At 52.2% G+C, this 21,917-nt stretch overlaps 1 protein-coding gene across 1 annotated transcript; it reads left to right on the forward strand.

Annotated features, from left to right (window-relative positions):
* The first annotated feature begins 1,108 nt into the window (after nucleotides 1-1,108).
* On the forward strand, nucleotides 1,109-17,510 carry FGF6 (fibroblast growth factor 6). The gene is made up of 4 exons (XM_007170211.2): nucleotides 1,109-1,533; nucleotides 2,554-3,013; nucleotides 3,961-4,064; nucleotides 13,084-17,510. The coding sequence occupies exons 2-4, from the start codon at nucleotides 2,668-2,670 to the stop codon at nucleotides 13,258-13,260; spliced, it is 627 nt and encodes a 208-aa protein (XP_007170273.1). The 5' UTR covers nucleotides 1,109-1,533; nucleotides 2,554-2,667; the 3' UTR covers nucleotides 13,261-17,510.
* Nucleotides 17,511-21,917: the final 4,407 nt, after the last annotated feature.

The following is a 21,917-nucleotide window of genomic DNA, read 5'->3' on the forward strand; positions in this document are numbered from 1 at the left end:
GAGGCGCATTTAGAACAGGGCCTCATCACATCACCTGATAAAAATAAGACCCAGGCTTTTTAATAGAATGAATTACTTAAGTTTTATATTTAACAGGGGACGATACCAAAGCTATTACTGGTTTTCAGAATATTTTAGGAATCCGAGCTGCCTGCTTCTGCATATGTTAGCAGCCATCACAGTATATGCTTGGGTGGCCAGCATTTAGGAACTAGAAGGCCACGTGTCTCTCCCATCCTTGAGATGAGAGATGGTTCTTCTCACTTTGGGTTTGTCCTCCTTTAACTGGGTGAGTGATTTTCAATGTGTTTCTGAGAAAAGACTGTATTGTACTCTGCATTGGCCCTTTGCATGTATTGTTGCTAATATATAATAACCCTATGTAGTAATGGTCTCATTTTGCAGATGAACAAACGAGGCTCAGAGAGGTTCAGAATTTTTCCAAGGTCACACAGCTAACAAGTGGTGGAGTTGGGATTCAAATCCAGGCGTCCCCCATTCTGGAGCCCTTTGTTTTATAAGATGCCAACCACGATCTCTGCACAAAGAATCTGGGATGAGGTGGATCTAAATGAATCTAAAGAGAGTCACTATTTTTGTTGATTTTTGGCACGGACCTTGTCATGGTTTAACCTCTCCTCCAAAGTGGTCCCACAGTGGCTGGGTTCCGAGAAGAAATCCACAGAGATTCTGACCCCGTGCTGATGAGCGCCTCTCCAATCATCCAAGGCAAGTGTTCATTTCAGACTAACTTCTTACCATCCAACAGGCTGCCAGGGTGCCTCTTCCTTAAGTCAGAACACCAGCATCATGAACACAAGATCCCAAAGTGAACATGGGTAAGGGCATGTCTCCGCTGCTCTTGCATGCAAGAAAATGTAAATGTATGAAATCTAGCTGGAAATCCAACATGATGGTTCTTTTTTTTTGCCAGTTTTGCCTTTGGATTATTCAAGACCCTCCTACTTTGCAGAGAGATGCTTTTTTTTTAATTATGGAGTTTTTTTTTTTTACTAGTTTTCTAACGAAGGCCTACCTATGCCCACAGGGTGCCAGTCTTTCCTTGTTGTGGGAAAGATGGTGCTGGTGATGATGAAGCTGGGTGTGAGGCAATGCAGGTGACAGGGAGGGGAAAGGCGGTAGGGAAGCTGGGGGCCCAATGGTGAGGGCTATGCTAAGCAGAGGTTCGTATATTCCCTCCCCAACTCCCCACATTTTAGCAGCTGAAGGTAATGACAGAAGCCCATTACCTGGGCTTCAAGGGATCTGGGCAAAAGTGACATGCAAGGCTTGGTGGAAATCCTAACCAAGACATCAATCCAGTGGACCAGGCAGAGGGGCAGAAGGCAGGTGGACTCCACAGACTGGAGGCCGGGACCCAGGCCAGGGCAGGAGCTTGGAATCAGAGGGGCGGGAGTGGGGTCTCAGGGCAGGCCCTGAGCAGTGTGCCTCATCCTAGGATCTTCCCCAGGCTGCCCACAGCTTCCAGCATGGGTGAGTGGGCGAAGCATCCTGTGCTATCGAAATAATTCCGTGAGTACCCTTGGCATGTAATGAGCTCAGTAGACTCCGTGCAAATCTAACTTCTACATCAGACCATCACGCAGAGGTTAAAAGCGCAGGCTTTGGACTCAGGCCAACTTTATACGTTCTGGCTTTGCCACTTAATAGCTATGGTCACTCAGCACCTAAGCTCAGTCACTTAAGCTCTCCCCACCTCAGCTTCCTCATCTGTAAAATGGGAATGAATGACATCAGTCAGATGCCAAGGGTGAGCCCCGATAGGAAAATGGCCAGTGGCCATGGCAAGGGCCAGACGCAACTTCCACCCTGTTGGCTGGGTGAATTCCATGACCGGGACGGAGAGCAGAGGACCGACCCTAGCCTTGCCTCCCTCCACGATCCTCAAGACCCTTGGATACCGCACCCCCATCTCTGTCCTCTCTTGCTAAAGGGGTTCAGCCTTTCAGCAGCCCCCCAGGCTCTATGGCCCTCAACCGTGAGCTCTTTCCATGAATAGGGTAACTCATGTGCCCTGGTCATTGCCTGCCACCAAGACTGCCCCATCCCTGTCTTTACCCTTTGCCCTCTAAATAAGGAAGCCAGCGCTGCCAGGCCAAGAACTTCTGCCCAATTTGGGTCTTGGGTGGCCTCTGGCCTCCCTCTTCCCCAGGGCCCCTGGCCAACTCCTCCCTCCCTTCAGAGGTGCTCCCTGCTCACTTCATTCCTGCTTCATAGTTGGAATGACAGTGGCTCCCAGCATCCCTGGGTGCCGGGGGTCTGGGGAGGCCGCCAGGCCCAGGAGCAGGTTAGTGTTACAGCCCTGGATAAGTGAGCCAGGCCAGCTGACGTCAGGGTGATGAAGGGCGGTGGGGTGGGCCAGGCTGCTGAACTATAAAGATAGGTCAAATCAAGCAGAATCAACTCGGGTCGGAGTGAGCGGGCCAGCTAGACCGCGTCGCCAAGCCATGGTCCGTACCGGCCACGGCTCAGTCTGGGTCCCTCTGCTCCAGACCCGAGTGCCCAAAGCAGGCTTTTGTTTCATGTCAGCAGCCTTCAACCGCCTTCCAAAAATAAGCCCCTGCCGCCATGCCGAGGGGAGAAAAACAAGAAGGGCGGTATTTTTAGGGCCATTAATTCTGACCACGTGCCTGAGAGGCAAGGTGGATGGCCCTGGGACAGAGGCTGGTCATCACTATGTCCCGGGGAGCAGGACGTCTGCCGGGCACGCTACGGGCTCTCATCTTCCTCGGCGTCCTTGTGGGCATGGTGGTGCCCTCTCCCGCGGGCTCCCGCACCAACAGCACGCTGCTGGCTTCCAGGGGCTGGGGCACCCTGCTGTCCAGGTCTCGGGCTGGGCTGGCTGGAGAGATTGCTGGCGTGAACTGGGAAAGCGGCTATTTGGTGGGGATCAAGCGGCAGCGGAGGCTCTACTGCAACGTGGGCATCGGCTTCCACCTCCAGGTGCCCCCCGACGGCCGGATCAGCGGCACCCACGAGGAGAACCCCTACAGTGAGTGCCAGTTGCAGCCAGTTGGGAAGCTGGGGGCTGGGACTCAAGCAGGGCTAAAGGATGGAGGGGCCTCGCTCTGGTGCCTGGAGGCCTGTTATCAAGGGGGAAGGATGGGTGCCCACAAGCTTAGCCACCTCCCCTGACTCACTTTGACCCTGCCTCGGTGCAGGCTTAAATGTGCTGAGGTCCGAGCATCCTGGTGTCCTCTGCCGTCACCCCACAGAGCCCCTGAGGCACTAATTCCTTCAGCATTACGGGCCCAGCCATGGCCTTGGAGGACCACAGGGAACCCCCAGCCTGGGGGAGCCATGAAACAAGGGTGGGGAGAACCGGTGAGGATGCTTGGACCAAATTAGACACATGCTGCTTCTTATTTAGCTTTTCTCTTTGAGAGGAAAGGCAAGTCGTTTGCAAAATTTCCAGCTGAAGCACATCCTTCTTTTTATTTCAACTTGCCCCCTCTGTCCTACAAGTTGATGGGTTGCTGCCTAGATGGGCTCTCCCCAGGAGGGGATAGGGCTGCAGGATCCAGTGTCTGCAAGATGTTTTTTGTTTGCAAGATTAGATGGGCTATTTGTTGAAACACGAGGAGTATACATTGTTAACAAAGCTAATCAGAATTCACTTCCTTTACCCACGTCAAGGACGTGGTGTGATTAAGCCCAGATTCAAAGCTAACTTTAGGTAGATGCCTAAGTGGCCACTGTGATCTCTAACTCTGACGTTAGAACTTTCCCCTGCAGAACTGGATTTTTAGCAGTTTAGCAGGACTGGCCGAGCCTGGCAGCCGATCTCCTAAAGTGAGATCAAGGGTGGAGGTGATGGAGGGTCTGACTTTCTAGAAGCAGGGGGACAGGCCTAGATGCCCTTGGAGGGTCACGTTTAGGTTGACGTCCTGCTCTGATTTGCACAAGCCTGGGGTAATGCAGCTCCCGTTTCTTTGTCAGGCCTGCTGGAGATTTCCACAGTGGAGCGAGGCGTGGTGAGTCTGTTTGGGGTGAAGAGTGCCCTCTTCGTTGCCATGAACAGTAAAGGAAGATTATACACCACGGTGAGTTCATCAGGCCAGGGGAAGCTTCAGGCTGCACGAGGCCTGAAGATTACGCAATTGAAGAAAATAATGCAAAATCCTGAAGAGGGACGTGAATATTTATCTAGAACGGGTCGGGGGATTGCTGTGGAAGGAGCTGGTGCACGTGAAGGGCTTACACCTTCTTAGCTGCACCGTGAGTCAGCCTGCGCACTGGACCATGTTTTCCCTGATCCCACCCACCAGAGCCTTGTAATGAGACAGAAACCGTAGCTCAGAGGGCTTCTGGGTCCGAGGGAAACCCACGCTCTGGCATAAAGCTGTTGTCCAGGCTTACGGTCAGGTCCTGAGCAGGAGGGGCCCAGAGACGCAGGCGTGTCTTTCAGCTGGGCACGCTGTGCCCATGGCTCACCCTCCGAGGCCCCCAGCCTGCAGCACAGCAGGAGAAGAAACGGAGCTCTTTTCCTCGCCTTCTTCAGTGCGTGGACGTTTTACTTTAAGGTTTTAAGCCCTCTGGTCTCTGATCCCAAGACCTGGAGAAGCATCCTCCCCAAGGGGGTATAAGACTCTCTTGGTGGCCCCAGATCCCACCCCCTGCCTTCTCCCCATCACAGATCATCCCTGGCGGGGGTGGGGGGGCAGTGCCAATGCTAGCACTTTGGTTAACCTCCCCAACTTCCATAGTTACCAAAATCTCTGATCTCTCTGACCCCCTCATTCCTGGGTCTCTCAGCCCATAATTTGGCATATTCCAAAATATGGGCTGGGAAAGCATCCCTATGAAGGCAAAGAAACTGGGGGTTCTTTCGACAGAATTAAGAAGGTTAGAAAGGAAGACCTCTGAGCCATGGTCAAGGAATAGCAGAGTGGCTATTTATGGGCAGGGGGTGGAGGGCTGTTCTACCTTTGCGTGGGGACAGACAGGATCCGAATGTGAACAGGGGGGTCTGAGATCGGTGCTGGGGTCCGGGGAGGCTGTCCCAACAGACCAGGGCTGTGAAATACCCAAACGGGGTGCTCAGGTGACCTCGGCCTGTGATCCGCAGTGCTAACACCTCTCCGTTTGGGTTCGTTTACGTGGAGACAAGACGTGCATTGGAATCAGCGGGCCTCTGAAGACAAGCGCTGGAGGGTAGGCGGGCTGGAGCTGGAACCAGGGTCCTAGTGTGTACCACCAAATGCTCTCCTCCTGCTGGCCTACAAGCATCACCTGCCGAGCCCGGAGGCAGGTTTGCACACAGCCCCGATTCACCTGAGACCTGGGAGAGCCAGGGTCCCACCTGCAAAGTGAGGATAAAGATCAGCTGCACCTCTGGGGGTGCTGGAAGGTAGTGCTCGGAAAGCATCCCCAGGGCACCTGACAAGCAGTAGGTGCTCAATACAGGGGAGTCATTTATATTGTGTGAACACTGCCATAGGCTCTGCACCCCTCTTTCCTAGAGGTGGGTCTTGTGGGAGGACCATCTGCATCCACATCACCTTGGTAACTTGTTAAATGTCCAGATTTCTGGGGGCCTTCCTCAGGGATGCTTAGTCAGTAGGGCTGGAATGGGGGCTTGCAAATCGGTTTGTTCTTATTTTTTAAGTTTCCCAGGTATTTCTGAGGTGCAGGCAGGCTAGGGACCACCAGGCTACCTGGCCTTCGGAGGGCAAGGAATCCTCCCTGCCCCAGGGTTGCACTAGCGCTGAGGGCTGCTGGGAGATGAAACAGCCATGAGATGGGGATTCTCAGGCGCCCTTTTCACCGCTCTCTGCGTATGTGATGGAGAGGACGAAGCAGCTGGAACCAAGGAGGCTCTGGTGGAGTAAGTGCCCGCTCTGTGCGGTGCGTCGCCCCACAGAGCCCCTTCCCTGCAGCCCGCGTAGTGCCTGGAATCCCACTCGTTGCAGAGCCAGGAACGGAGGCTGTTGGCTCTGGGGTTCTACGCAAGGTGAATCTTTTGGAAGGAAGCACAAATTACATCATCCCTTATCTCTGCCACCTTCATTAACAAGCTATTTAGTATTTTTTTCTCCTTATCCCGAAAGAAATTGAACTGTGAGCTGGGGAAAGGGTACAAATAGAAGGCCAATGTATCCACTTCCCACTTGAAACCTGGGGTCCCCGTAGGAGAAGCCGGGGAGGCTGGGAACAGGGGACCTCACGGCGAGAGTGCTGCAGGTGGTTAGAACATTCAGGGAGCACGAGGAAGGGGGCAACTCTGAAGTGTGGGCTGACCCCTGATGTCGGTGACGCCCCTGACCCCTCACTCCTGGGCAGATGACTTCAAAGGGGGTCCGCAGGGCTCACTAAAGGAGAGGAGTCCCGGAAAACGGGGGCTTCCCTAGGAGAAGCCCCACCCACAGTCTACACCCCAATCTCCCCCCACATACACCCCCCCCCAGGAGCATCTGGCCCAAAGGCACCTTCTTGGAGGGGGAGATTGCCCTCCCTGGAGCCCCAAGCCCGGGCACCAGATGCTCCCGAACCACCTCTCCACTCCCTGCTACGCCCCCCAGGGGCCATTATCACAGTCTAAAAAATCAATTGCCAACTGATCCAAAGAGCTGGGAAAACTCCCACTGGGTGATGATTTCATTCACACTATTTCCCTTTAAGCCCCAAGAGCTGCTGCCTCCCCTCCCTGTGGCTCAGCTGCTATGGCCCCTCAGTGGGGTTTCTCCTGGGGGGAGGGGAACCATGCTGGGGGGGAAGGAAGGGGGAGCAGGGGCAAGGTAGGAAAATAAGAGCCAAGAAAACCCACCTAGGTGGCCTCCCGCAGGTCTCATCCCTTGGAAGGAGGGGTGCAGAGCCTGTGGCAGTGTTTCGACAGTATAAGTAGCTCCACTATATCGAGCACCTACTGTTTGTCAGATGCCCTGGGGATGCTTTCTGAGCACACTATCCCCCAACACCCCTGGGAGGTGCATCTGACCTTTATCCTCACTTTGCAGATGTGACCGTGGGTCTCTGGGGTCTCAGGTGAATCGGGGCTGTGTGCAAACCTGCTTCCAGGTTTAGCAGGTGATGCCCGTAGGCCGGCAGCAGAAGCGCACCTGGTGTGCAGACTAGGACCCGGGTTCCAGCTCCTGCCCGCCCACCCTCCAGCTACCGTCTTCCTTCGGGCAAAGTCTCTGACCCCCTCTGAACCCAGACCTCGCTCTGCTCTCTCTGATGTGGACTGAGGCAGGAATCAGTGACTTCCAGTCTCCTTGATCTTTTTAAAATTTAAAAGAAAAAAATCAAAGATCTCCACCTGACAGTGGTTCTATGAGAATCCCTGTGCTTTGGAATCAGTTATGCTTCTGAGCGATTTTGGTTTTACTAATTATAACTGTGTCTCCATCCTTTTCATCAATAGCACTATGACAACTGGCAAAGCAAAGCATTTGTTTCATCCACAGAGGCCGTTGATTGTTACCTAGGACGTTACAGCTGGGGAGGGGAGGACCAAGTCTTTCCCTCGCTCAGTTAGCTGCCCCCCTCCCCTAGAGGGGAACGGATTCCTGAGGGGATGGGGCAAAGGGTCCCTGGTGTTAGACTACGTGGAAGGGCCGGGAGATGGGACCCCTGAGCAGGGAGGGGCTGGTGCTACAACGAGGGGCCCGGGGGACCCTGCAGACGATCTCACAAACAGCTTGTCTGCAGCCTGCCTGCTACCCAGAGCGATACAGGAATGAGAAGCATGATAGGCCTGGTGGAGACATCTTCAAACCCTTCTAAATTGCCGGTGCAATTGTGTGTTAGGAATGGGGATTAGAACAGACAGATGTCTTCAGAGCCGGGAGATGTTATTTCTCCATTTCAGCTAAGGACCAAAAAAGTAGCAGTCAAGGACTGCAGGAGGAAAGGGTCTTAGGACAAGGAGTTTTCTGGGTTTTTCTCACCACCCGCCTCCTTATCCATCCAACCCCCTCCCCAGCTCCCATGCACACACACAGCCAGGAGTAACGGGGGCAAGTGGCCCAGGGCAGGCCTAGAAGGAAGAACTTTAAAGATAAAAAGACACTTTCATGAGTCCGGGTGACCTACTGACCAAAGACAAGATGGGATGGATGTCTGGTCCACCCCAGACTCTAAGGGGCATTTCCGCCAGAGGAAAACTCACGCCGAGAGACACCCCTGTATGTACCCCCCTGCAAAACGCCCTTCTCCACTGCGAGAGCTAAGTGCTTTAGAGTTTGGGTCCTCATAAGTCTGGTTAGACCTATGTGGAATTTAAGACATTGTCATGCTGGGGCTTGGGACCCGGCAGGCCCAGGCAATGTCATCTGGGGGAATTATTTTCATTTGTTAAAGTAATAATATACGGTAGCTGCTTTAATTAACATGTCGTTCGCTTGGCTTTTCTCACCAGAGCTGAGGAGCGAACAGTCCTGAGTCATGAGACTCAGCTCAGGGACACGAATGGAGGGATGAATCGAGGGGCTGGTCCAGATATGCCAGCTTGAGCATCCGTGTGGGCAGTGGAGCATCGGGCTGCAGGGGACAGTCCAGGGCCATGGTCTTGGCCTCCCCCCCAGCCACGTGGCCACCTGAACACCAAGGATGGGGTGGAGAGGGCTGCAGGGAGGAACGGGCAAGGGCGAGGTAGAGAGGCTTCCAAAGCAAACTTCACCCATTTCTCCTTTCTCACTTTAGATGTACAGAGAATTCTGGGGAAGGCTAGGGACGTGAGATAGGCTAGGGGAAAGAAACAGAGGTCAGAAAGTTTTTGAAAATTTGGGGTTGGGGGTTGAATAATCAAAATCTGATGATCAGAGAACAAAGCACAGTGCATATGCAACCACTGTCTTGCACATTTAAACAAATGTGTTTTAGGAGACCCAGACCTTAGCAAAGGCTAGATTCTTCAACTGGACAGATTCTAGATCAGAGGATAGGGGCAAATGCCCTGAGTTTCTGGCCCCAATCGCTCAATTCCTCCCCCTCCCCCTCCTCTCCCCCCCAGGTCCTCCACCCCAAGATCTGAATTCCTCTCTAGAGTTTGCAAACCACACGCGAAACCTCTCCCTTGACCACCATCCAGATCAGAAATGAAGTCTCCTGGAAACTGGTGGCCAGGGTGCTCTCCAGGGTCATAAACAGTTAGAACAGAGGGGAGAGCAGGGTGCAGAGAGCGGGGAGGGACAGGACCCGGGGGAGAGAACGGACCAGTCTCTGATACAAAGGTTCTTTCACTCCATTTCCTGGCCCATCTTCTATCCTGAATTCCCTTCCCATTTTCAATAATCTACTAACATAACGAAGTAATACATGGACGTGGTTTAAGGGGGGAAATGTGCAGAAGAATATACGACGGAAATGAAGTCTCACTCTCACTGTTGTCTTGAAGCCACCCAGACCCTCCCCAGAGCAGCCACTGTTGCCAGGCCCTGTGTACCTACCATCCCAGGAAGTCCCAATGTCCCTGTGCATGTTCTCACACTGGCATCATTTTTTAAAAGCACACAAACTGGAGCAAACTATCCACACAATTTGAATCTTGCTTCTTCACTGAACAATATGCCTTGGAGACCATTTCAAATCAGTGCACAAGGAGGTTCTATTTTTTATGGCTGAGAGTATTCCATTGGGTGGCTCTCCCATCACTGAGCTAACCACTGCCCTCCTGATAGACACTTGGGTTGCTTTTGGTCTCTCACTATTACAAATGATGCCGCGGTACGTGACTTTTGTACATGAGTGGGAGTGAACCAGTAAGATAAATTCCTAGAAGTGGAATTACTAACCAAAGCTGTAGTTATTATTTTATTCTAATAAATATTGTAAAATTTCTCTTTATAGAGGTTATAACAATATACACACCAACAGACAACAAATGAGAATTCCTAGTCCCCATGCCCTCATCGATGAAAGCCTATTGTCAAACAGTGTTCTTTTTGCAACCTGACGATTAAAAATGTGATCACACAGTTATGGTTTATGTTTCTCTGTTAGGCATATGTTCTTATGTTTAAATGCTATTTGTATTTCCTTTTCTGTGAACTGTCTGTTCATAAACGTCCATTTTTCAGTGAGTTCAGGGTTCTGGATATAGTAGTGAAATTCAATCTATTGCAAAATATATTACAAAATATAATGCATTGTAAATATTTTTTATCCGGTTTGCTATTTATATTTTTATTTTGTTTAAGGTGATTATTTTTTTCCAAGCAGAAGTCTAATTTATTCTTCTTGGTTTTTTTTAATGCCTTCTAGTTTTTTGTGTCCTACTTAGAAAGATCTTTCTGACTTATTTTAAGGTTCTCTTCTCTTTCTCTCTCTCTCTTATTTATTTATTTATTTGTTTGTTTGTTTATTTATTTATTTATTGCTGTGCCCACGCGTCTTGTGGTATCTCAGTTCCCCCACCAGAGACTGAACCCGGGCCTCGGCAATGAAAGCCTGGAATCCTAACCACTAGGCCACCAGGGAACTCCCCTTAAGGTTCTCTTTTTAACATTTAAATCTGTGTTCCTTTTGGAATTTATTTTAGTGTTAGGAATAAAATCATGCATCAAACTTTATTATTATTATTATTACTATTATTATCATGATTATTAAAGATAGCATCCAGTTCTTCCAACACCACGTTTTCGCCAGTGATTGGAAATGCCACTTGTATTTTGTATTCATTTCAGATCCACCTTTATTTTATGTTCGTGTTTGGATTTAATTCTGGACTGTATTTTGTGAGCTGATCCACACCAGACTATTAATCCATGTAGCATTATTTGTACTCAGCTTTTACCATTGATCCCAACTTTATGTTTCCCTTGTGCTGTTGCTCCAGAGTTTTGCCCATCGACAGCCTTAGGTCCCGTGGCTGCCACGACCCCCCATGTCCGGAGAGGCCCCAGGGGTGCGGGGCCGGAGTCCAGTCAGCTCTGTGCCCTCCTCCCCCAGGCTCACCTCCTACTGCCACTCAGGCAATAAATGCAGCACTTAGAAGCTAAATTATCCCGCAACCCACAGCAAGTTTTACAGGAATGCTGATTCCGGGTAAGACAAAGTCTTTTAGTGCTTTTAATTTAAACTAATTCATGAATCAATTGGAGAAGCATCATTATGGCAATACAAATTATTTTTTATTTTACTGTGTGCCAGGCATTATACCAAGGACTCTCCATGCATTATTTCAATGAATGCTCCCTCCGGTGCTAGGACGGAATTATTCTCACTGTTCCCATTTTACAGATGAGGAAGCTGAGGCTTAGGAGGTAAAATCATTTGCCAAGTTCACACAGCTATGTAAGAGGTGAATCGTCGCATGCTCTTTGCCTATTTTGATGAGTTTTTTTTTTTTTTTCCGACTTTGGGGCATTCCTTTCTTCATTCTACAAGTGTTTTTGAGCACCCATAACAAGGGAGATGAAAACTTGTGAAAGCAGAACTTCCTGGCATGGTCTTCAGAAGCCAGTTGATGGGGCTGGTGAAAGCTCGCAGGGTCATCTCAAGCAAATGAACATCACAGGAAGGTGCTCTGTACACAGTAACCCGGGGGCGTGAGAGGGAAAGGGGGGATGCGTTCATTCAGCTGGGGCAGAAGGGACCGGCGAGTGGTACCCGACGTGTTTCCTAAACAACGCCGCCCGTCCCTTGCCAGCTCTCGCTGCATCAGAGAGAAGCCACCCCTGCAGGGGCGTCCATGGGTGGCTGTGCCGTTCCAATTAGACCATCATTCATCCAGCATCACGTGCTCAACAGGACACAGTCCTTGTCTCAGGGAGCCGGGAGCCCCCTGGGATGGCGCACTGTTTTCCGTGCTGCCGGACCGGTCCGCTCGGAGCCCTGAGAAGCTGGCTCGTCATCCTCCATTCGTAACAGGAAGAGGCTCTCGTCCACCCTACGGCTGACAAGGCCAGGTGCTCGTAGTATGATTCCTTTTAAGAAGGTCAGGCGATACCCGTCGCACAGCCGCTTAGCCACTGAGTGGGTTTTTTATAGCCGGTGGCCTCAGTCGGCAGGAAGGAGTCGGGTGTTACGCTCAGCTCTGTCTCTGTTTCATTCTACGTTTCTTTAACGACTAGATCCCAGGCCTCCTGGCTCCCAGGGAGCGACCCCCATCAGAAGCCCAGAAACCCTTCCAGCCAGGGGCAGTGACCCGGGCGGGCTAGGGAAGTGGCTCTCTTTTCTAGGAATAAAGGAAGACTTGGGTGATTTATTGGGGAGGGACTTGTTGATGTGTGACAGGAAGCCTGGCCCTCATTTTCTGAACAGGTGGTCCTCACGCGACACGCTCCGGAGGGGGTGATTTTTCGCCGACCCCCGACTCCTTGGCTCTGCTGGTCACAGAAGGAACCAGGTTCTTTTCCCCATAAAAGTCGCTGCTTCTCGCCATCTCTGTCCCTGTCCTTCCCTGGCGACCTGTGGATGCCTAGGGGGCACTGGGCACCTTCTGGGCTCAAAGTCAAAACCGAGAATGGGCCCCTTTAAGGGGCAGCAAACTTGGACCTTAAACTGGGAGAGACAGGGTGAGGGAACACAAGTGGAGAGACAGTTACCATATTAAACAGATGCTCTGGGAAGGACTTAGGAAGCCATCCATCTTGCCCTCCACGCACCGCCGCCCCCCCAGATGCTCCCCAGCCATGTGGTTTGCAGAAAAGGGAATCAGGCTGGGAGGGGAGGCGCCTGCCCCAAGGTCACACAGCTAGAGCCGTTAAGCGAACCCCAGCTCTCTATCCTGCTCCGTCCACTAGGTCCTCTCGCAGTGGACTTGAGGAAACAGCTTCTTCTATCCTTCCCTGGTCCTTTCTCTGAATAAACTATCATCCCTGTGCTTGGTAGAAAGTGTCCAGGACTGGCAGTCAGGAGAACCCCCAGCCCCCACGTGACACAGGCCGTCCACCCACATCCTCGGGCCTGGGCTTCCTCATGATGAAGGAGGGAAGGTGAGGGGGGACCATGAGAGCTCTGAAGGCTTCCCTGTTCTCAGCTTTCATGCTTCTGCTCACCCAGGATGGCCCAGAGCTCCCGGAGGTTGTCTGACATGGGAAAGCGAGGGACCCACGGCAGACGTGCCTGCTGGGCCTCATTTATCACTGATGCTCTGCCGTTTGTCCATTTCTTTCACAGCCCAGCTTCCAAGAGGAGTGCAAATTCAGAGAGACCCTCCTGCCCAACAATTACAACGCCTATGAGTCAGACCTGTACCGAGGCACCTACATCGCGCTGAGCAAATACGGACGGGTGAAGCGGGGCAGCAAGGTGTCCCCGATCATGACCGTCACTCACTTCCTCCCCAGGATATAAGGACCCTGAAGGAAGGCTCACAGGTGGAAAGCAATGTCTTTTCTGTTGGAATTTTGCACAAGTGAACAATTCCCCCCTCCTCCCATGCCCCCTTATTTGGGCTCCTTTTGTGCTTGGGGGGACCTGAGTCGGTTCCCTTGGCCACCGGACCCCATGACATGTGACCCACCCAAGTAAGGGGTTGCAGCCGGCATCCTAGAATGGCAATGGATCCCATGCTCTGACCTCATCTGAGGAAAGACGGTCCAGAGACACTTGGGGGATGGGACCTTGGACACAGGAAAAGGCAGGGAGGAAGCATGTGTGTGCTGATGTATATCTCTACATCCTGGTATGTATCGTCAGAACCAAGGCATCTCAGAACAGCAGACTTCTTCCTCCCAGGGTCATCGCTGCAGGAATCTGCCTGCAGGAATGCCACCTGTCAACCCAGCAGGATTGACACGTGCTCCCATTCTGCCTCTTTCCAATCACCTTTCCATTCAGAGGCCACTGACTGCGCGGGTTGCATGGAGGTTGGGGGGGGAGCAGCTGTCCTCTAAATGCAGGGAGGGCAGGGTGACAGGGAGTAAGATTTAGCTGCTGACCAGAAAGAGTGGGCAGGTACTCCGGGCATCCTGCGCGTGAGGGCTCTGGGGACACTGGGACGCATTGTCAGGGAGGCTGGGGGAGAAGGGATCCCCCTCTTGGAGGAGAGGGTAGAGCAGCGTCTCTGGCAGCGGGGGGGAACCTGCTAGAAGCAGCGGGAGAGATTGGGTGTTCAGGGGAGAGCCTTTCTGCCTGGAAGTCAGCGCTGCGCACAGCTCGAGGACAAGCTGGGGCCAGGGTGCCTGCCCATAACTTTTCCTCACGTTGAACCGGGTCTTATTTTAACCTCAGATGACAGGGATCCTAATAATGGCAACCTCTTTGGCGAGGGGTGAGGGGGTACAAAATAGGCCACGAAGGAAGTAGAGAGGCTTTGGACTACAGATGCTAATTCCTCTCCAGCAACGTCCAGGAAACTCACCCAAGTTCTCATCTGATACTCTCACTTCCTTCTCGGGCGTCCTCTGCCACATGCGCTGGTGCCTGGATGCAGTGGAATTGGGCATCGTGACCTCCGGAGTTTGCCCCCTCTGACCCCCCTACAGTAGGAGAGGAGTGATAATCCCGTGAAACGGAGCGGCCCAGCTGAAGCAGCCCCTTGCCGTACGACGCCTCCTTGCCTCCTGTCCCTTGAGAGTATTTAAAGAAGAGGTGCCCCAAGCGACTATAAATGTTGTCCTCCTGGAGCCTTCAGATTCCTGAACCATTGGAACGTTCCTAAATCTGAAACCAGAGAGACCCATATCAGAGCACAGATATTTTCAGCGTCCGTGGACCGTGGCTTTGCAGAATGAGCTGACACCCTCTGCGACTCTCGGGGGCCCCAGCCTGCGAGACAAGCCCTCATCTGCTGCAAATGCCTTCGCCTTTGACATACCTCTCTATTTGTAGAGGTGTCCATCTATAGATTGACCTGAGATGAGCTGAGGATAGAGGTTGGCGGTCCAAGCAAGAGACACCCTGCTGGCTGCCTCCTCTGCCTGGCAAATATCAGGGCAGGCTGGCAAATATCAGGGCAGGTACATGCTGGGGGAGGAAGAAAAGGCTGCACCAAGGGGGGCGAAGATGGAACGGACAGTAAGAGCTCAGGATGAGAGTGGTCGAACCTTGGATAGAAACTGGACCGAGTTGAGGTCTTGGTCAAGCAGAAGGGGGACAAAATTGGTCCATCTTGACTGTTCAGAATATTTCAAGTGTAGGTCTGCTTGGAGGCAGGGGACAAAGCTGATTGTTTTTCAGGAGGTCTTGTCCTGAGTAACTGGTCTTTTTAACAGGGTACCTCGGAAACGGATGCACTCAGGACCTGAGCTGCATGTCAGTTCCAGATGAGGCGTGGTGGGCGTGTAGCAGGGCTGGGTGGACGGATGGACCACGATCTGGAGAGGAGAAGAAAGTCACAGGTCCCAAACCATTCGTCCCCTTCTTCCCAGGTCTTAAGCTCCCTGGCAGAAGAGGGCTCTTCTAAAGAGAGTCGAGAGCTTTCGGATGGTTGGATCTTTCCTGCAACTCCCTAAAGGCTTATAAAAGTGCCCAAATCCTGACCAGGAGTTTCCCCAAATGCCCACTCCCATCTCTCATGCTGGGAGTGAGAATGAGAAGCGCTGAAATCCCAGGACCAGCCAGGCTTGATACCCGTCGCTCTAGCACACGGGTTGTCTAAGGCTGGCATCGCCATGGGCAGCTGGGCGTCTGTTCTCACTGGTACCAGGGCCCGTGCTGTACTAGTGGTTCCACACTTTGAAGATCACCTCTGGAGGTAGGGATGCATCACTGACTCTTTCAAATCCTTCCCATCCAAAGGAATTCTCCCAAGGGCTTTCTCTTTGACCTGTGAGTGACTTAGACTTAGGAAAAGTCAATCCCCATCCGCAGAAGTGTGTTACGGGGCGGGAACAGAGTGAGATCAGCACCGGTGTGCAGAACCCTCTCCTAGCTGATCCCCCTCTGAGTTCTGAGCTCACCTGTCAGCCCCATCGGATCCAAAAGGCTGCAGAAGAGGTGGCAGAAGCAGGAGAGCAGGGGTGAACCCCACCTTCCCGCTGAGGATGTACTAAGAATGACTTGGGTCCTCCCTGCCTCCCCCAGATCCTGAGCTTTGACCCTGGTTCATAGAGTTTTATAGATAACTGGCCTCTCTTCCCTCCTGAACCTTCTCTAGCAGCTCCACACAAAGGTGGGGCTCCAGGAGCCCAGAGGCTGCCTTATTCCCTCTTCAAGAGCAAACGATGAAGAAGAGAGCAACACACGTGCACCCCTTGGAGATGGCTTCCCAGCTGGGACGAGGTTAGCTCAGAACAAACTGGGGGCCCAGGACCACAAAGAATCTGCACCCTCCTTGCGGGGCCATGGATAGAGCTCAGAGGAAACCAGAAATTGCCCTGCTAGTTCCTGCTGTTGACTACGTTGGTCATTTGCTGCCTTCTATCCCCTTCCCTCCCCGCTTCCCAGATGGGTTTGCACCTCCCTGGGAAAGCAGCTTATGGCTTTGTGATGAATACCCTGCGATTCTCCTTCACGGCCTCCCCTCCGCCCCCATGTCCCACTGCACCTCCTGCACACATACCCCAAGCCCCTGGTCAGAGCCGTTCTACGGCTTAAGAAAAAGGGGATTTTCTCCTGTCCTCCATCCAGGCTGTAAACCTCTCTCCTTTAGATGCCTTGCTTTCTCCCCAGGCCTGGAATTCTCTCCCAGCCCCGTCTGACCCGGGACAGCTGAGATTCTCCTGCCCAGGCTGGCTCTGGTCCTCTCTTGTCCAGGACCTCGGATCCTTCACATTCTGAACCTACAAGAGTCCTGGGGGAGGAAGGAAACACAAAAGGCCGTGAGCTGTCGGTCTCCTTCTCCCCAGAGTTGGACGTCCATTGCCTCGGCCCACTTTGGACCACAGCCAGTGGTACAAACCAAATGTGTCTGGCCTCCAAGATACCGGGATGTCCTCTCTGCCCTCCCTTTCTTTTTTTGCCTCTTTTCAGTGGACGCAAGCTAGAAAACTCCTACATATTTCCATCCCAATGCTTTCCCCCAAGGCCTCTGGGCCTGTTGCCACCGAGAAGGTATTCTCTGCCACCTGCCACTCCTGCACCTGCGAAGTAGGTCTCTAATACTCGCCCCCCACCCCTCCTCCCAGCAAGAACCCAGACACTCGTTCTGCTACCTCCCAGGAAAACTGCAACGGTAGGAGTGTTTGGGTCAGGGCCGGAAGAATAGATAGAAACACTTCAACCTGCGCTCGCCCCTCAGCTGGTGTTTGCCCTTCCCAGGACAGGGGGGAGGGGTAATTATGCCCAGAACACCCCGAATCTAGTCCGTCCTGCGGATAGCTAACACAGACCCATGTTTGGATACCTCATGAACTACCGAAATTCCACCATCCGGACAGCTGCCTCTTCACGCGGGTTTCCCTTTCCGTAAATCCATCAGTATCTCAGACTGGGTCCCAGGGCCAAGCTGTCCTCAAGCTTGGGTCTAGTGGGTAGGAAAACTCAGACTTTGTTCAGTCATGTGTTTGTAAGATGTGATGCTTCTATTTTTTTAATACGTATGTGCTATGCACAAACCATATCCTGTTCCAGCAAAAAAGGAAAAGATCTTTTTATACGTTCCTCTAAACTGTTTGACTCCACCCCTCCTATTAAAACCGACGACGAATCTCTGGGTTGTGGTTGCTTCTCATCTGGATTCTTTTTCACCCCTCAAGGAGGCAGGCAAGTTGGAAACAGAAAGCATGGTTGCACGGTGCTGTGGATTTTTAAGGCCAGAAGTCACATGGGTTGCTTCAGCCAGCCGCTGTATTTTACAAAAGGGGAGTTTGGCCCGGAAGAGAGGAGGGAGATACCGTCGACCCTAGTGGGGCAGGAGCCCTGTTCCACCTTGTCAGAGCCGGTTAGGCACGTTTCTGTGACTATCACGTTATTCACTCATCCACTTATTCACCCGTCAAGGAATAGCTCTGCAGCACCCGTCTCTGTGCTGCATTGCGCTAGGTTTGGGGGCATGTGAGTGAACAAGGCAGAGACAGTCCTCTGTCCCGTCATGAACTTGCAGTAAAAAATAAAAATCACCCATGAGTGTGTTAAAGTGTAGATGCCCAAGCCACACTCGCAGAGTCCAGGCCTGGGTGGGCTCAGGAATCTACCCTTGTGACACACACCCCAGGTCACCCTGATGTTGCAAAGCCCTGGTCTAGTAGGACAACTGGACTCGTAGGGAAAAAAAAATCTTTTCATAGGTTAAAAGAAGGAGAAAGCCAGGGAGTTTAAGTTTCTTACCCAGGATCGCCCAGCCAGATGAGATCCCCTTCCCTCTTCCTGAGTCCCCCTTTCCCCCACCACAAGTCATCAGCCTGGGGATCTCCCACACTGCTCCTGCACACTCCCCCTCCCCCTCTTCTACCTCGTCACGCAGCCTCTGGGGGAGATTGCAATGTGCCTTCGGCTGAGTGATGCCGGGGTCTGAATAAACCTATACGCTCTTGGAAGAGCTGCCTGGTCCCATGGCCTCTGCACCTCACTCCCATGTTTATTCATGCAATTAACATCTCCGAGATCCTACTACATGCCAGAGACCACACTGGACCCTGCAATATCGCCATGACAAGTTATCTGTGGGCTCATGTACTAGCAAGGAAGACAGACATTAAAGAAATAATTCAGCAAATAGTGGTAAGTGGCATGAAAGAGAAAGTCCAGGGGTAGCACAGGGGCACAGAACAGGGTCCTGACCTCATCTGGGTGGGTAAGGGGATCCAACCCAGGGAGAGATGAGCTGTGAGGGGCATCAGCCAGATTTCGGGTGGGAGCCAGCAGTCAGGGGAGGAGGGGTGCTCTGGGGGACGGAGGCTGTGGCAGGTGTTTGAAGGTGCAGGTGGGGCTGAGCGGGGAAGATGTAGCCCCTCTGAGGCTCTGGACCAGGGCAAGCCCTGAAGGTACAGAGTGAGGAGAGCTGGGCAAGACGGGCCTCGAGACAGGTCTTTAGGAGCCATAGTACAGAGTGCCTGCTGGCTAGGGTGAGGTGCTTGAATAATTTTTAATTTTGCATATCATATAATTCACCCTTTCCAAATATACAATTCAATGATTCTTAAGTAAATTTACCAAGCTGTGTGACCATCACCATAAACCAGTTTGAAACCTTTTTATGACTCCGGTAAGATCCTTCATGCACATTGACTCTGAATCCCCACCTCCCCGCTTCCACCCAGGCGACCACTAATCTGCTTTCTGTCTCCACAGTTTTGCCTTTTCTATTTCATGCAAGGGAATCATAAAATATGGGGTTTCTTGAATTTGGCTTCTTTCACTTTAATCTAAAAATGAGAGCTCCTTGCTGAGTTTAAGAAGGGACAGGACCGGACAGGGGTTTTAGAAAGATCCCTGGAGCCGTCTTGTGCAGAATGACTCCAGGGAGAGCAGTTTGGAGGCGGCTGGAGTCCCAGGCTGGAGGAGACAGCGGCTGCACAGAGCGGTGACAGGCGACGGAAAAGGGCTGTCATTTCTCAGTCCTGACTCCCCGGGGGCTCTCTGTAGGCTTGATACTGACCAGGGTTCCTGGCCTTCCCCAATCAGTAGAAATTGACTAGAGGCCAGACAAGAAATTCAGGCATGGCTTTATTGGGGTCCCTGCTGCAGCATAGGGGAGCCAAAATAAGCAACAGTTTCCCTTGCTCACTCGCTCTCTGAACGGGGAAGAGCTTGTTCCTTATATGGGGTGAGGGCAGAGGTGTGTCCAGGGGTCGGGACGGAGGGGCGGCCTAGGTGTTTTGCCCACCTCTTTGTGGTGTTGAGTTCAGGGGGCACACACAGTACCCTGCTTTCAGTCCCGGCTCTTCAGAAGTGGCAGTTGGGGTTTTTTTTTTGGTCTTTTTGTATCTTTTGGTCCAGAATTTGCCTCAACTGCACATGCACGCAGTTATTTTTAGTCCCATACAGTTTCTTTGTACAGTAAGTCCCCTACATGTGAATGAGTTCCGTTCTGAGAGCGCATTCCTAAGTCCAATGTGTTCGTTAAGTCCAACAAAGTTAGCCTAGGTACCCAACTAACACAATCGGCTATATAGTACTGTACTGTAATAACTTTATAATACTTTTCACACAAATAATACATAAAAAACAAACACAAAAATTAAGAAAACATGTAAAATCTTACAGTACAGTACCTTGAAAAGTACAGTAGCACCAGTACAACAGCTGGCACACAGGGGCTGGCATCGAGTGAACAGGCAGGAAGAGTTACTGACGGGAGGAGGGAGAGGAGGTGGGAGATGGTAGAGCTGAAGGATCGTCAGCAATAGGAGACGGAGGGCAAGCTGCACTTTCACTCATGCCTGACGTTGACGGAACGCACATTCGCATCTTTGAAAGTTCGCAACTTGAAGGTTCATATATAAGGGACTTACTGTATTTTGCTGTTCCAGAAGACGTTTGTCCAGGTGCAAGCAGAGCAGCGCAGGGCGCCAGGTCCCAGGCCTGTCTCAGGCTGAAGCTGATTCTTCCGAAATGCGGGAACCAGCCCTCACCATCTTCCGAAACGAGTCTCTAGAGATGTCCTTCTCTCTGTCTGACACTCGAATCCCTCTGTGGACCCACCAGGAGGCTCCCTTGCGGGAGTCTGTGTCTGTCACGAGGGCCCTGATGCCAGCGGGATGACCCCGGCAAGAGGACCTCATTCAGTATCATGTGCTTGACTGGGAAGTCTGCTACTCCTCCCCCCGGGTGTGAAGAGAAAGAGCTGGAATGCCAGGACGACGCACTAAGAAGAGGCGTCGAACTGCTGAGGATGTGAAAACAATGTCCCAGGGATATTCCGGGCTCGGTCCACGCTCACTCAGACTCCCCTACTGTATTTCTGTCTATACTACAGAAATAACGCTTAGGGTGGAAACCCTGAGACCTGCAAAATCCTCGGTTGATAGAGGTGCTTGTGGAGGAATAAATACATGTTTTTTAAAAAGATTTTTAGGGCTTCCCTGGTGGCGCAGTGGTTGAGAATCTGCCTGCTAATGCAGGAGACACGGGTTCGAGCCCTGGTCTGGGAAGATCCCACATGCCGCGGAGCGGCTGGGCCCGTGAGCCACAGCTGCTGAGCCTGCGCGTCTGGAGCCTGTGCCCCGCAACGGGAGAGGCCGCGATAGTGAAAGGCCCGCGCACCGCGATGAAGAGCGGTCCCCGCACCGCGATGAAGAGTGGCCCCCACTTGCTGCAACTAGAGAAAGCCCTCGCACGAACCGAAGACCCAGCACAGCCAAAAATAAATAAATAAATAAATAAATAAAATAAATTAAAAAAAAAAAAAAAAAGATTTTTAACACAGAACTTTGCACACTCCTCCCAAAGAGTTTCATGCTGACTTTAAAAAAAAAATCAGCCCCAATACTCCATTTCTTGAACGTTCCTCCTTTGTTGCCCTGAAAGAGAGAAGGGAGGCTGTCGAGTGGCCCTTTGGGAGGCAGAAGAGCCACTCGCCCGCCGGCTGCCGTGTGGATTGTAAATGCCGACGGTTCATCCTTACTTCCTCTTACGAGGAACGCGAGACACCTCCCACCCGGTTCTGGTGGGACGCCCTGCACCCAGCCGGCCAGCGCATGTCCCCACGAGGCAAGGCTACTCGGGGTTTCCAGGGACCACGGGGACGGCCTCTCCCTCCCTCTTGGAGCAGCTCCCAGCCCGTCTGGGTCTGCCCAGCTGCCTTCACAAGATGCCACAGACTCGGGGGCTCGAACAACAGGCATTTACTTTCTCACTGTTCTGGAGGCTGGAAGTCCAGGATCAAGCCCAGCAGAGTCCGTTTCTGGCGAGACCTCTTGTCCTGGCCTGCGGACAGCTGTCTTCTCATCGTGTGGTCACGCGGCCTTGCCTCTGGGTGCAGACGTGGAGAGAGGAAGAGAGAGCACTGGTGTCGCTTCCTCTCCTTATAAGGACACCAGCCCTATAGGATTAAGGTCAAGCCCTTATGACCTCATTTAACCTTAGTCACCTCCCTAAAGGCCCCACCTCAAAATATAGTCACACTGGGAGTTGGGTCTTCAATGTACGAATGTGCGGGGGACACAAACACTCAGTCCATACAGCGT

Source organism: Balaenoptera acutorostrata, chromosome 11, assembly GCF_949987535.1.
Source record: "Balaenoptera acutorostrata chromosome 11, mBalAcu1.1, whole genome shotgun sequence".
Lineage (NCBI taxonomy): Eukaryota > Metazoa > Chordata > Mammalia > Artiodactyla > Balaenopteridae > Balaenoptera > Balaenoptera acutorostrata.